At 38.1% G+C, this 12,515-nt stretch overlaps 1 protein-coding gene across 2 annotated transcripts in view; it reads right to left on the reverse strand.

Moving 5' to 3' along the window:
• Nucleotides 1–11,199: 11,199 nt before the first annotated feature.
• The window catches only part of Cfhr3 (complement factor H-related 3), a 76,713-nt gene continuing 75,397 nt past the window's right edge, over nt 11,200–12,515 (reverse strand). For both annotated transcript variants that reach the window (NM_001374102.1, NM_001374101.1), the window contains one exon: nt 11,200–11,879. In NM_001374102.1, the coding sequence (NP_001361031.1) occupies nt 11,683–11,879 (197 nt within the window). In that variant the 3' untranslated portion in view covers nt 11,200–11,682. The remainder of the gene's footprint in view (nt 11,880–12,515) is intronic.

Consider the following 12,515-nt stretch of genomic DNA (forward strand, 5'->3'; position numbering starts at 1 on the left):
TGATTAGTTCATAATGTTGTTCCACCTATAGGGTTGCAGATCCCTTTAGCTCCTTGGGTACTTTCTCTAGCTCCTCCATTGGGGGCCCTGTGATCCATCCAATAGCTGACTATGAGCATCCACTTCTGTGTTTGCTAGACCCCAGTATAGTCTCACAAGAGACAGCTATATCTGGGTCCTTTCAGCAAAATCTTGCTAGTGTATGCAATGGTGTCAGCGTTTGGAAGCTGATTATGGGATGGATCTCTGGATATGGCAGTCTCTAGATGGTCCAACCTTTTGTCACAGCTCCAAATTTTGTCTCTATAACTCCTTCCATGGGTGTTTTGTTCCCAATTCTAAGAAGGGGCAAAGTGTCCACACTAAAAATACTCATTTTAATGACTATGAAGTTAAAACATACCCAATTTGTGAAGGTGAAATCAGACCCAGACATACTGTCAGGTACTTTATCCTGTTCAATGGCTCTATTTATATAGGAGGAATTTAATTTTTCAAATCCTTCTTGTTACATGCATTATATAGACATTTTCTTTTTTTAAATTAGATATTTTCTTTATTTACATTTCAAATGCTATCCCGAAAGTCCCCCTATATCCTCCCCCCCCCGCCCCACTCCCCTACCTACCCACTCCCACTTCTTGGCCCTGGTGTTCCCCTGTACTGAGGCATATAAAGTTTGCAAGACCAAGGGCCCTCTCTTTCCAATGATGGCCAACAAGGCCATCTTCTGCTACATATGCGGCTAGAGATACGAGCTCTGGACATTTTCAAGATGAATTTCTTTTTTTCTCTCCAAATTATATTTTAGAGGTTATTTATACTTTTCAGACTAGAGAAGTGAGAAAATCCCCTTTTATTTATTTGTTCTCCTTTATTGCTGATCAGAAACTGTTTCTGTAAATAGATTTTTTTACATCAATATGTTTTTTGTTTTTACTTAAAATACTCTATAGTTTGTTTATATTAATAATGCTTATTAGAGTTAAAATAAATTTTAAAATTTCTCATAAACATACAAGAGTTCAATATATTTGACTAGAAACTGCATGTTTCAAATCTGTTTCTACTTATCTTCCCCTTTAGCAATTAGAAAGCTGTGCAGTTGGATAAGAGCCATATGCTACAGAATCTCATGTTCTAAAGCCTAAAACTGCAGATATAGTGGTGCTTCTGGGAAAACCCTGTCATTAATCGTGCTGTGCATGGCATTTTATTTCGGTGTATTGCTAGCATCCATTTTGGTAACTATCAAAGTTCAAAAGGAAGGACAAAACAAATGATATTCAATCAATGATTTCACAGTAACAACCTAAGTTAATTATTTTACCTTTATTAAGCGATATTATATCATTTAATTTTGTGTGCCACTCTCCTAGTCAGTCAAATTGTTATTTAGAAAGGAAGACAAAAGAATACATTTCTTTGCCTTCTTAGAGGCATGATAGCTGGTTAGGACGGTTGGTTGATTTTCTTCTTTTGTAAGCTTACATGGCTACTTCTGGTAAAATGAATGCTAGGCCTCAGGTAGGAATTTTTAGAACAGATCCAGATTAAGATTATTTGGGTCCTGTGATGTGGAATACACTACTTAGACTTATCTTCTTATTGGGAGCAACAAAGTGCAATAGAAACAGTCCTCAAGATACTGAGTTTTATTAGACAACCTTGACAAACAACACAAGAGAGCTTCTCTTGTCTAGTACTGGTATGTCCCTTAGATGGTTTTGGTTTTGGGTTGAAGATTATCACCCTAGATGAATAATTGTATTTATAATATATATTTATATTCATATAAAGAATTGTATGTACACACACACAAATACACCCACACAGACACACAGACAGACACACAATCACACATATGTGTGTGTGTATGTATATATATATAATTTTGGGTGAGGAATTAATAATATGATTTCTTATGACTTTCCCCTGAATATTTACTGCTATCACAACATTCTTCCTCTTATATTTTTCTCCTTCCACTTCCCTAAGTACATGCCCAACTCCTTTTTTCAATTTCTCCTGTTCCATTATCTGTATCCTGCTATTCTCATTTCTGTTGCTCATTTACCCTACTACTCTAGCAATGATCAATATTTATTTTTCTGGTATCTGCAGTTGCTCCTGTATATAGACTCATCTGGGAAGATTTGGAGCTAGGAGTTTCCAATAAGAGAGATCATGCGAAGTTTGTCTTTATGGGTCTGGGTTACCATACTCCATATGATCTTCATGATCTTTATGTGTTCTGGATGTTTAGTTCTTTATGAATCCTAGATATGAAAAATTAAATTGGAAAATAACTTATTTTAATCGTTTAACACTGACATTAATAGTAGAGATAATGATAAAATAAAAATAAATTTTAATACTCACATTCTATACTGGTGTTACTTCCTACTAGCCAAGTGTGATGACCATTCTTCACTGTCAACTTCACTGCCTCTGGAATAAAGCACAATCCAGAGATAAGGGATTTATCTTTTTGAGATTTTTAGCTTAATTTGAATTCGGTGAATCCTCTTCTAGTCAGGACCACTGATGTAGGAAGAAAAACATGTTTGATCTGGAGCTTGAAGCAGAAAGACATTTGTCTTTAATCAAGATATTCTGGAGGAAAGACACACCTTTAATCTGGACCACAATTCTTCTGCAAGTCTGTCTAAGGACATGGAAGAAGGAAGACTTTGCTCTCTGATTACTTGCCTTTGTCTAGCTAAAACATCCGTTCCTTCAGAGATGTTAGAACATACTTTTTGGGGTTTACAGAGTTTACTAAATACAAACTGGGACTTAGAGCCTTTTGGACTGAATAACCACTAGACTCTTTGACTTTCCATTCATAGAACATCTTTGATTGATTAGGTAGACTGAAAATCATTGTAATAAATCTACTTTTCTCACAGAGATACAGATGAAAAAAACACAGACACACTCACACACACACACACACACACACACACACACACACACACACACAGACAGAGACAGATCAATCCTAGTTCTATTACTGTAGAGAACCTTGGCTAATAAAGATTTTGATATAAGAAGTGAATCTAGAACAATAGAAATATAATGAGGAATATTTTAAATATTTGGAATACGCTTTTGTATATATTAAAGCCTATAGCTTCTGAAGACTATACAACTATCCCCATTCCAAGAGAGTCCCAAAAGTCCATGATTTAATGTATTTTACAAACTTGAGGACATATGTGCATTTGATTCACCAGTTGTGACTGGCAATGAATTTGTTAATCTGTATATGAAACTCTTGACAGTTGAGGGGAAGATGAGAAAAATGATGCTGTGGGTTGGTTACTGTTAACATCACTGGATCAGAGTTGATTAATGGAGTTTTAATTTATTGACTTGGTGGAAAACTTATTTTCAGTATGTAAAGTGGGTCAATGAACTCATTCTGAAGTTATCTCAGTATCAGAATGTGTTAATGAGATAGATATACTTAAAGGTTCACAGATTTCTACATTGGATTCATGACCTGAGGAGTGAAGGTTACTGTGGTTGGAAGGCTAAATGGCCTTTAAGGTTGTCTCCGCCAAAGAAAATAGTGAACCAATAACAGTATAATATCCCTTGAGAAATTAGTGTGACCAACAATGACATAAAAGATGTATGGGTGATGGTTCCTAGCATATCTCCTTTTAATTCTCCTATCTGCACTGAGCAAAAGACTCATGGTTCATGAAGAGTAACATTTGATTATTGACAACCCCATCAGGTAGAGACTCCAAATATGGCTACTAGACTAGATATATTGTCCTGACTTGAGGAAATTAACATAACTCCTGGTACATGTTCTGCAGCTCTTATCTAGAAAATAATTGATTATTGCTACCTGTTCACAAGGACCACCAGAAACAATTTTCCTTCAGTTCTCAAGGGCAGCAGTAGACCTCTTCTGTTTCACCTCAAGGATATATTAATGCTCTGGATCAGTGCCATAACTGAGTTAGAAGCTGCAATGCTTTGGATAAGAATGGCCCTAATAGGGTCATGGATTTGAATGCTTCATCATGAGGGAGAATAGCCTTATTGGAGTAAGCATGTCCTTGTTGGAGGAAGTGTGACACTGGAGGAGGATACTGGGGTTTCAAATGCTCAGACCAATCCCAATATCATTATTTTCCTGTTGCCTGCTGATATGCATGAAGGAATCTTAGTGATCTCTCCAGTACCATGAATGTATGCATGCTGGCATGCATTCCATCATGGCAATAATGGACTACACCTCTGAATTTAAGCAAGCCTCAATTGTATTTTTTTTTTTAAAAAGAACATAATGGTCTGGTGTTTCTTTACATAAACAAAACACTGTCTCAAAGAGAAAGTATCATATTATTTTCTTTCTTTATTATTATTTTTCCAATTTTGAATAGGTATTTTCTTCATTTACATTTCAAATGCTATCCCGAAAGTCCCCTATACCCTCCCACCCCCCACTCTCCTACCTACCCACTCCCACTTCTTATGGCATTCCCATATGGCCCTGGCATTCCCCTATACTGGGGCATATAAAGTTTGCAAGACCAAGGGGCCTCTTTTCCCAATGATGGCTAACTAGGCCATCTTCTGCTACATATGCAGCTAGAGACATGAGCTCTAGGGGTACTGGTTAGTTCATATTGTTGTTCCACCTATGGGGTTGCAGACCCCTTCAGCTCCTTGGGTACTTTCTCTATCTCCTCCATTGGGGGCCCTGTGTTTCATCCAATAGCTGACTGTGAGCATCCACTTCTGTGTTTGCCAGGCACCATCAGGGTAATGCAAATTAAAACAACCCTGAGATTCCACCTCACACCAGTCAGAATGGCTAAGATCAAAAATTCAGGTGACAGCAGATGCTGGCGAGGTTGTGGAGAAAGAGGAACACTTCTCCATTGTTGGGATTGCAAGCTTGTACAACCACTCTAGAAATCAGTCTGTTGGGTCCTCAGAAAATTAGACATAGTACTACCGGAGGATCCAGAAATACCTCTCCTGGGAATATATACAGAACATTTTCCAACTGGTAATAAGAATACATGCTCCACTATGTTCATATCAGCCTTATTTATAATAGCTAGGGGCTGGATAGAACCCAGATGTCCATCAACAGAGGAATGGATACAGAAAATGTGGTACATTTACACAATGCAGTACTACTCAGCAATTAAAAACAATGAATTTATGAAACACCTAGGCAAATGGATGGATATGAAGAGTATCATCCTGAGTGAGGTAACCCAATCACAAAAGAACTCACATGATATGCACTCACTGATAAGTGGATATTAGAATACCCAAGATACAATTTGCAAAACACATGAAACTCAAGAAGAACGAAGACCAAAGTGTGGACACTTTGACCCTTCTTAGAATGGGGAACAAAACACCCCTGGAAGGAGTTACAGAGACAAAGTTTGGAGCTGAGACTAAACGATGGACCATCCAGAGAATGCCACACCCAGTGATCCATCCCATAATCAGCCACCAAACGCAGACACTACTGCATATGCCAGCAAGATTTTGCTGAGAAAGTATCTTGATCATATAGAAATCCTTCAATGTCTCACATTGATGAACTATAATGATGACATGCTGATTGGATCAGATAAGCAATAGGTAGCAACCATTTTGAACTCATTGGTAACACAGATGGGTAGCAGAAGATGGATTTCTAAAAATTGTATCTTTTCTCTCTCACCAACAAAAGGAATTAAAAACTTTTTTAAAAAATATTTTTATTAGGTATTTTCCTCATTTACATTTCCCATGCTATCCCAAAAGTCCCCCATACCCTCCCCCCCCCCACTCCCCTACCCACCCACTCCCATTTTTTGACTCTGGCATTCCCCTGTACTGGGGCATATAAAGTTTGCAAGTCCAATGGGCCTCTCTTTCCATTGATGGCCGACTAGGACATCTTTTGATGTAGAGTCAAGAGCTCTGGGGTACTGGTTAGTTTATAATGTTGTTCCACCTATAGGGTTGCAGATCCCTTTAGCTCCTTGGGTACTTTCTCTAGCTCCTCCATTGGGGGCCCTGTGATCAATCCAATAGCTGACTGTGAGCATCCACTTCTGTGTTTGCTAGGCCCTGGCATAGTCTCACAAGAGACAGCTATATCTGAGTCCTATCAGTAAAATCTTGTTAGTGTATGCAATGGTGTCAGCGTTTGAAAGAAGCTGGAAGTAACCCAGATGCCCCTCAACAGAGGAATGGATACAGAAAATGTGGTACATTTACACAATGGAGTACTACTCAGCTATTAAAAAGAATGAATTTATGAAATTCCTAGGCAAATGGATGGACCTGAAGGGCATCATCCTGAGTGAGGTAACCCAATCACAAAGGAACTCATACAATATGTACTCACTGATAAGTGGATATTAGCCCAGAAACTTAGGTTACCCAAGATAAAAGATACAATTTGCTAAACACATGAAACTGAAGAACAAAGACCAAAGTGTGGACACTTTTCCCCTTCTTAGAATTGGGAACAAAACACCCATGGAAGGAGTTACAGAGGCAAAGTTTGGAGCTGTGACTAAAGGATGGACCATCTAGAGACTGTGTCTCGTTCCAATTGACCAGCAAGAAAGATGCAACCACTGGTTCTTCTTAATGCAGTTTTAACTCAGGCAGCTACTTACTTCAAATCCCCCAGCCTCTCTAGTTACAAGTGTTTTTCTCTCCAGCCACAACCACGCCCCCACCAATCACCACAGGTCACATTACCTCACCAGGCAGGCTTGCTCAGCCAATCAGGGATTAAGGGCGGGCCATCCACCAAACATGGGCTTGTTTACTACCTGGAACAGACTTCCATCCGGCTGGCCTGTTTACAGCCTGGAATGGCTCCCTACAAGACTGCCATATCCGGGGATCCATCCCATAATCAGCTTCCAAACGCTGACACCATTGCATACACTAACAAGATTTTGCTGAATTAAAACTTCTAGGGGGCCTATTTAGACTCTGGACAAATCACACTCCTCACTCAGGTGTATTACTCTGGTGCATCTACTAAGTGACTGCTAGCTTTGGGTCAGGCCTAAAACAGGAGAAATCTCTTTCAAAGGTCTAGGTTGATGTGCAGGTTGATCTATTACTTGGACAATATGATCCAGAAGACTTGATAGTGCTTAAGGTGTCAATGGCAGACAGGAATGCTCTTTGGAGCCTGTCCCAGGCCCCTATAGGTGAAATACAGAGTAGATCTTTTGGATTTTGGAGCAAAGATCTACCATCACCTGCAAACAAGCTATTTTGTATTTGAAAGACAGATCTTGGGCCTTTGTTATCATGTGACCTGGGGAGCACATATGAGATAAGGGTTATCTCACACACCAAATTATAAAGTAAGATGCAAGAAGCACCAATTTACTATCAAATGAAAGTCATGTATGCATGAATAGGTCTGAGCAACTCCGGAAGGCTGGAACAAGTAAATTATGTGAAGTTGGACAAATTGTTTTTACTCCTGTTAAAATGATGTTAGCTGAAAAGTGTGTACCTAGAGCCTCATGGTGTGTTCCTTATAATTGATTGACTGAGAAGGAGAAGACTAGGTCCTGGTTTACTAGTGATTATGCATTTTATACAGGCACCACCCAGAAGTGAACAGGTACTCTGATACAATCCCCTTTGGAAATGCTGAAAGTCATGGGTTAAAGAAAATCTGCACAGTGGGCAGAACTTCAGACAGTACACATGGTCATACATTTTATTTGAAAAGAGAAATGGCCAGATGTGCACTTGTTTACTGATTCATGGGCTTTAGCTAATTTATTGGTTGGATGGGGCTTGAGAAAGGTTGGAAAATTGATGATAAGGATATCTGGAAAATAAGATATATGTGGAAACATCTCTCCAAATTGTCAGAGGTTGTGAAGAAACTTGTGTACCATGGAAATGTTCATTAATAATTGATGTTAGGTGAGGAGGAGTTCAAAATCAAGCAATCTAATACCCCATTCTGTGGATAGACAGCTTCTTTTCATAGATATCCCTGTCATTGTCCAATGTGCCTATGAACAAAGTGGAGATGGTGAAAGAATGAGGTATATACACAGGCTTGACAACATGGACTTCCACTCACCAAGACAGCCCTGGATACCTCTGTATTCTGAGTGTCAAATCTACCTACAGCATAGACCACTACTGAGCTCCTGATTTGGCACCATTCCCGGTGGAGTCAAGCCAGCAACATATGACATGTTGACTGATATTGGACCACTCCTTTTGTGGAAAGTAAACTTTTTTGTCTTCCTGGAGTAGATCCTTATTTTGGTTATCAATTTGCCTCTCCTGGATACAATACCTCTGGCAAAACGACTATCTGTAAATAATGCCTTATTCACCATCATGGTATTCCACACAGTTTTGCACCTAACCAAGACCCATGATCATAGAATCCATTTGGTCTTATCATGTGGCCCATTATTCTGCAGAAACTAGCCTGATGGAGGGATAAAAAGGCCTTGTAAAGACACAGCTATAGTGTGAAATTAATTGGCAGCAGCTGGGAGAGCTGTTGCAGTGTTCTCAAGAGGGCAGAATATGTTTTGAATATTCTCCTAATATATGGTATGGTGTCTTTTTTATTAATATTTTCTTCATTTACATTTCAAATGCTATCCCCAAAGCTCCCTATACCCTCCTCAAACCCTGCTCCCAAACCCACCCACTCCCGCTTCCTGGCCCTGGCATTCACCTGTACTGGGGCATATGATCTTTGCAATACCAAGGGCCTCTCCTCTCATTGATGGCCAACTAGGCCATCCTCTGCTACATATGCAATTAGAGACACAGCTCTCAGGGGACTGACTAGCTCATATCATTGTTCCTCCTATAGAGTTGCACACCCCTTTAGCTCCTCGGGTACTTTCTTTAGCTCCTTCATTAGGGGCCCTGTGTTCCATCCAATAGATGACTGTGAGCAGCCACTTCTGTATTTGCCAGGCATTGGCATAGACTCACAAGAGAGAGCTATGTCAGGGTCCTGTCAGCAAAATCTTTTTGTCACATGCAATAGTGTCTGGGTATGGTGGTTGTATATGGGATTGATCCTTGGGTAGGGCAGTCTCTGGATGGTCTTTCCTTCCATCTCAGCTCCGAACTTTGTCTCTGTAACTCCTTCCATGGGTATTTTGTTCCCCATTCTAGGAAGGAGCGAAGTATCCACACTTTCGTCTTCCTTTGGTATGGTGTCTCTTGTAGCCTGTATTCATGGGTCAAGATTCAAGGGGTAGGAATCAGAAAACCATTGTCACCCTTTGTGATAGTTTAGGAAAAAATTGCTTTCTGTTTCTGAGGCCATAAGTTCTGACATCCTAGTAGTTTTGTTTCCAGAATAGAGAATGATCCTGCAAAGAACCACAAATATTCAACTGACCCAGAAGTTTTGACTTCTGTATGGCAATACTGGGCTTCTAATTTTTTTTAACAAACAAGCTAAGAAAGAAATAACAGTTGTAAGAGGGTTGATAGATCCAATATTACATGGGAAAATTGTATTGCAACTCCACAATAGAGGCAAGAAAATTAAGTCTGGCATGCAGAGAATACTTTTGGGTGCCTCTTGGTTTGAAAGTGTCCTGTGATGAGAATTTACCATGGCATGATCCAGGGAACGTGACAAAGAGCACAAACCTTTCAGGAATGAAAGTATGAGACATTCCATCAGGAAAAGAACTAAGACTTGCTGAGGTGCTTACAGATGGTGGAGGACATACATAATAAATAGTAAATGTATATAGTTATAAATACCAGATGTGGTGATTAAATAAGAATGGTCCACATATACCATGTATTAGAAAATCCTGGCACATTAGGAGTGGTACTATTAGGAGATATGGCCTTTTTGGACTAGTGTAGTCTTGTTGGAAGACTTGTCATTGTGGGGACATGTTTTGAAGACTATGCTCAAGGATGTCCAGTGTTACACAGTATTCTTCTTTTGCCTGAGGATCATGATATAAAATCTCTCAGTTTCAATTCCATTTTTGCCTGTAAACTGCCATGCTTCACATCATGATGATAATGGCAGTAACTCTGAAACAGAAAACCAGTCCCAATTATAGTTTTTTTCTAAGAATTACAATTTACATGGTGTCTCTTCACTGCTATAGCACCCTAACAAAGATATCAGCTAAGGCCATATAACTAACTTGAGAAACAACAAGGATTATAGTTAAAATGAGTGCTTTGGTTGTCCTTTGCAAGAATGCATTTGTACACATATTTCTGTTTTTTTTCTATTCCTCTATTTTCTAATTATGAGCTCTAATATCAGTTAAGAGACTACCAATGATTTTCTTTAAGTTTGATATAATAACAGAATTTCCACAAAGGTTCTATTCTATTCTAAATTAATAATGCAGTTGCCATTGTATACAGAACAGTTATTTCTACGTATGACTATGACCTTTCGCCTGGTCTTTGCTTCTGGGGCTGACTCCTAGTTGGTCTGTTCCCGTGAAGACTCCATATCCCAATCCACCTTAGAGGACCTGTTGAACTTAGAGCAGTTGATAAGAAATTCCCTCAACCCCCCTCCTCCAGTCCCAGAGCTTCTACTGGGAGCCTGGTGGACTCTGGACACATCATTCACCAAAACCCCTGCCCTCCTGAATACCACTCCCCTTCCTTCTGTCACTTCCACTCCTTCTGCTTGGTCCTTGCTGCTGGGGCAGTCTCCTAGTTGTTCTGCTTCTGTGAAGACTCAATATCTCAATACATCCTAGAGGACCCACTGCACTCAGAGCAGTTGAACAGTTAATGTTTTGAGCTTTTCTATGTTCACACTATGCTCAGTGTGACACATTGTCTTCTGCTGATTGTGGATTAAGATGTAGAATTCTTAGCTTCTTTGTTAGCATCATGTTTCCCTGGACACTGCCAAACTTTCCACCATGATGATAATGGACTAAATATGTTAACTTATAAGCCAACCCCAATTAAGTGTTAGTCTTCATAAGAATTGTCATGGCTAATATGTCTCTTTGCAACAATAAAATCCTGCCTAAGGCAATATTCATTGCCTGTTTATAAGTGATACCAAATATTCACAGTTTTTAATGTCAATATTATTACAGTAATAGAATCATACACCTAGTGAAAATTTTAATCCTTTTGTATAATTGCTTGACCATTTAATTATTTCAGTGTACCAAATACTAGAAGTTCTTATGCAAGAATTTCCTTAGATTTTTATTAATATTAAAGTATTACATAGTATTTAATTATATGCATTAGTAATATAATATTAATATATGATAGTTTTGTTGGTACATGATTCAGAAATAATACTAATTTGAAAAATGAGTCAATATATCTTTCATTCATTATAAATCAAAATGTTACATCAAAAGGTATCCAGGAAAATCTGAGAAAGTTCTGAATAGAAACAGATGTTGAAGAACTTACATCTATTTTCTTTTTTGACATAGTTTGCCCTTGGACATACAATGGTTTAGATTAGGAGTTTTGAATTACTGCTTTTGCATTTTGGCAATTGTCTTTAAAGTTACAAATTAATCACCATATAACAAAAAAGTTTATATTTATGAGAAGAAATGAATTAACATTTCAAATCTAAATTGAAAATGTACTAGTAATATGCATGTGTATTTCTAAATAATAAAATCAATGGATAAATGTATTGTGATTTTATACACAAGTGGGATAATTGATGTCACCATTCATACATTTCGCACGAAATGATGGTGATTTTCTTGCTTGTCTATATCCAGGTTTACACACAAATTCAATAACATCCCCTGATTGAGAATAAACCTTTTGGCTTTGTTTCCATTTGAGAAGTATGTTATGTCTTTCCAGAATGTCTTCTGATATTATACATGCAGCTGAAAGAAAAATTACTGAAGTTCATTAAGTTATACATAAACCTACAGAAATCACCCCTTATCTATAGATCAATTCCATTTTTCTGAGATGTAACTATAAAGGCAGTGTCATTATCAGTAACTTCAAAATTAATTCAGCTATGAATTTAACAACAGAAGTGAGAACTTCAATCATAATATTCATTAACTGGTAAAAGAACCTGAAAAGACAAAAATGGAGAAATCCTTTATATTAATAGGTTATAAGAATTAATATTGAAATATCCACATCTCCTATGGAAACTAGCAGACTCTATGAAGCCACCCTGAAATACCAATAACATTTTTCATACTTACAGGGGTAAAAATCTAAAATTTGTATGGAGGTACAATAGAATGAGTAGACAACTAGAACTAGAGCAGAAAGGAAAATCTGGAGACATCGTAATACCTGATTTTAACATACATCATGAGCCCCACAGTAACCAGCACACTATGATCACGCCAACGAATGAGAAAAGTGATTTGAATACTGATCTATGTATCTGCAGGTAACTGATCTTAAAAGTCTTTCCAAAAACTTATGTTAGAGAACTGATATCATATTCAATAAATGATATAAAGATAATTGATATCCATATGGAGATGAACAGGTGA

The sequence above is a fragment of the Mus musculus genome, chromosome 1, assembly GCF_000001635.26.
Source record: "Mus musculus strain C57BL/6J chromosome 1, GRCm38.p6 C57BL/6J".
In the NCBI taxonomy this organism is placed as follows: Eukaryota; Metazoa; Chordata; class Mammalia; order Rodentia; family Muridae; genus Mus; species Mus musculus.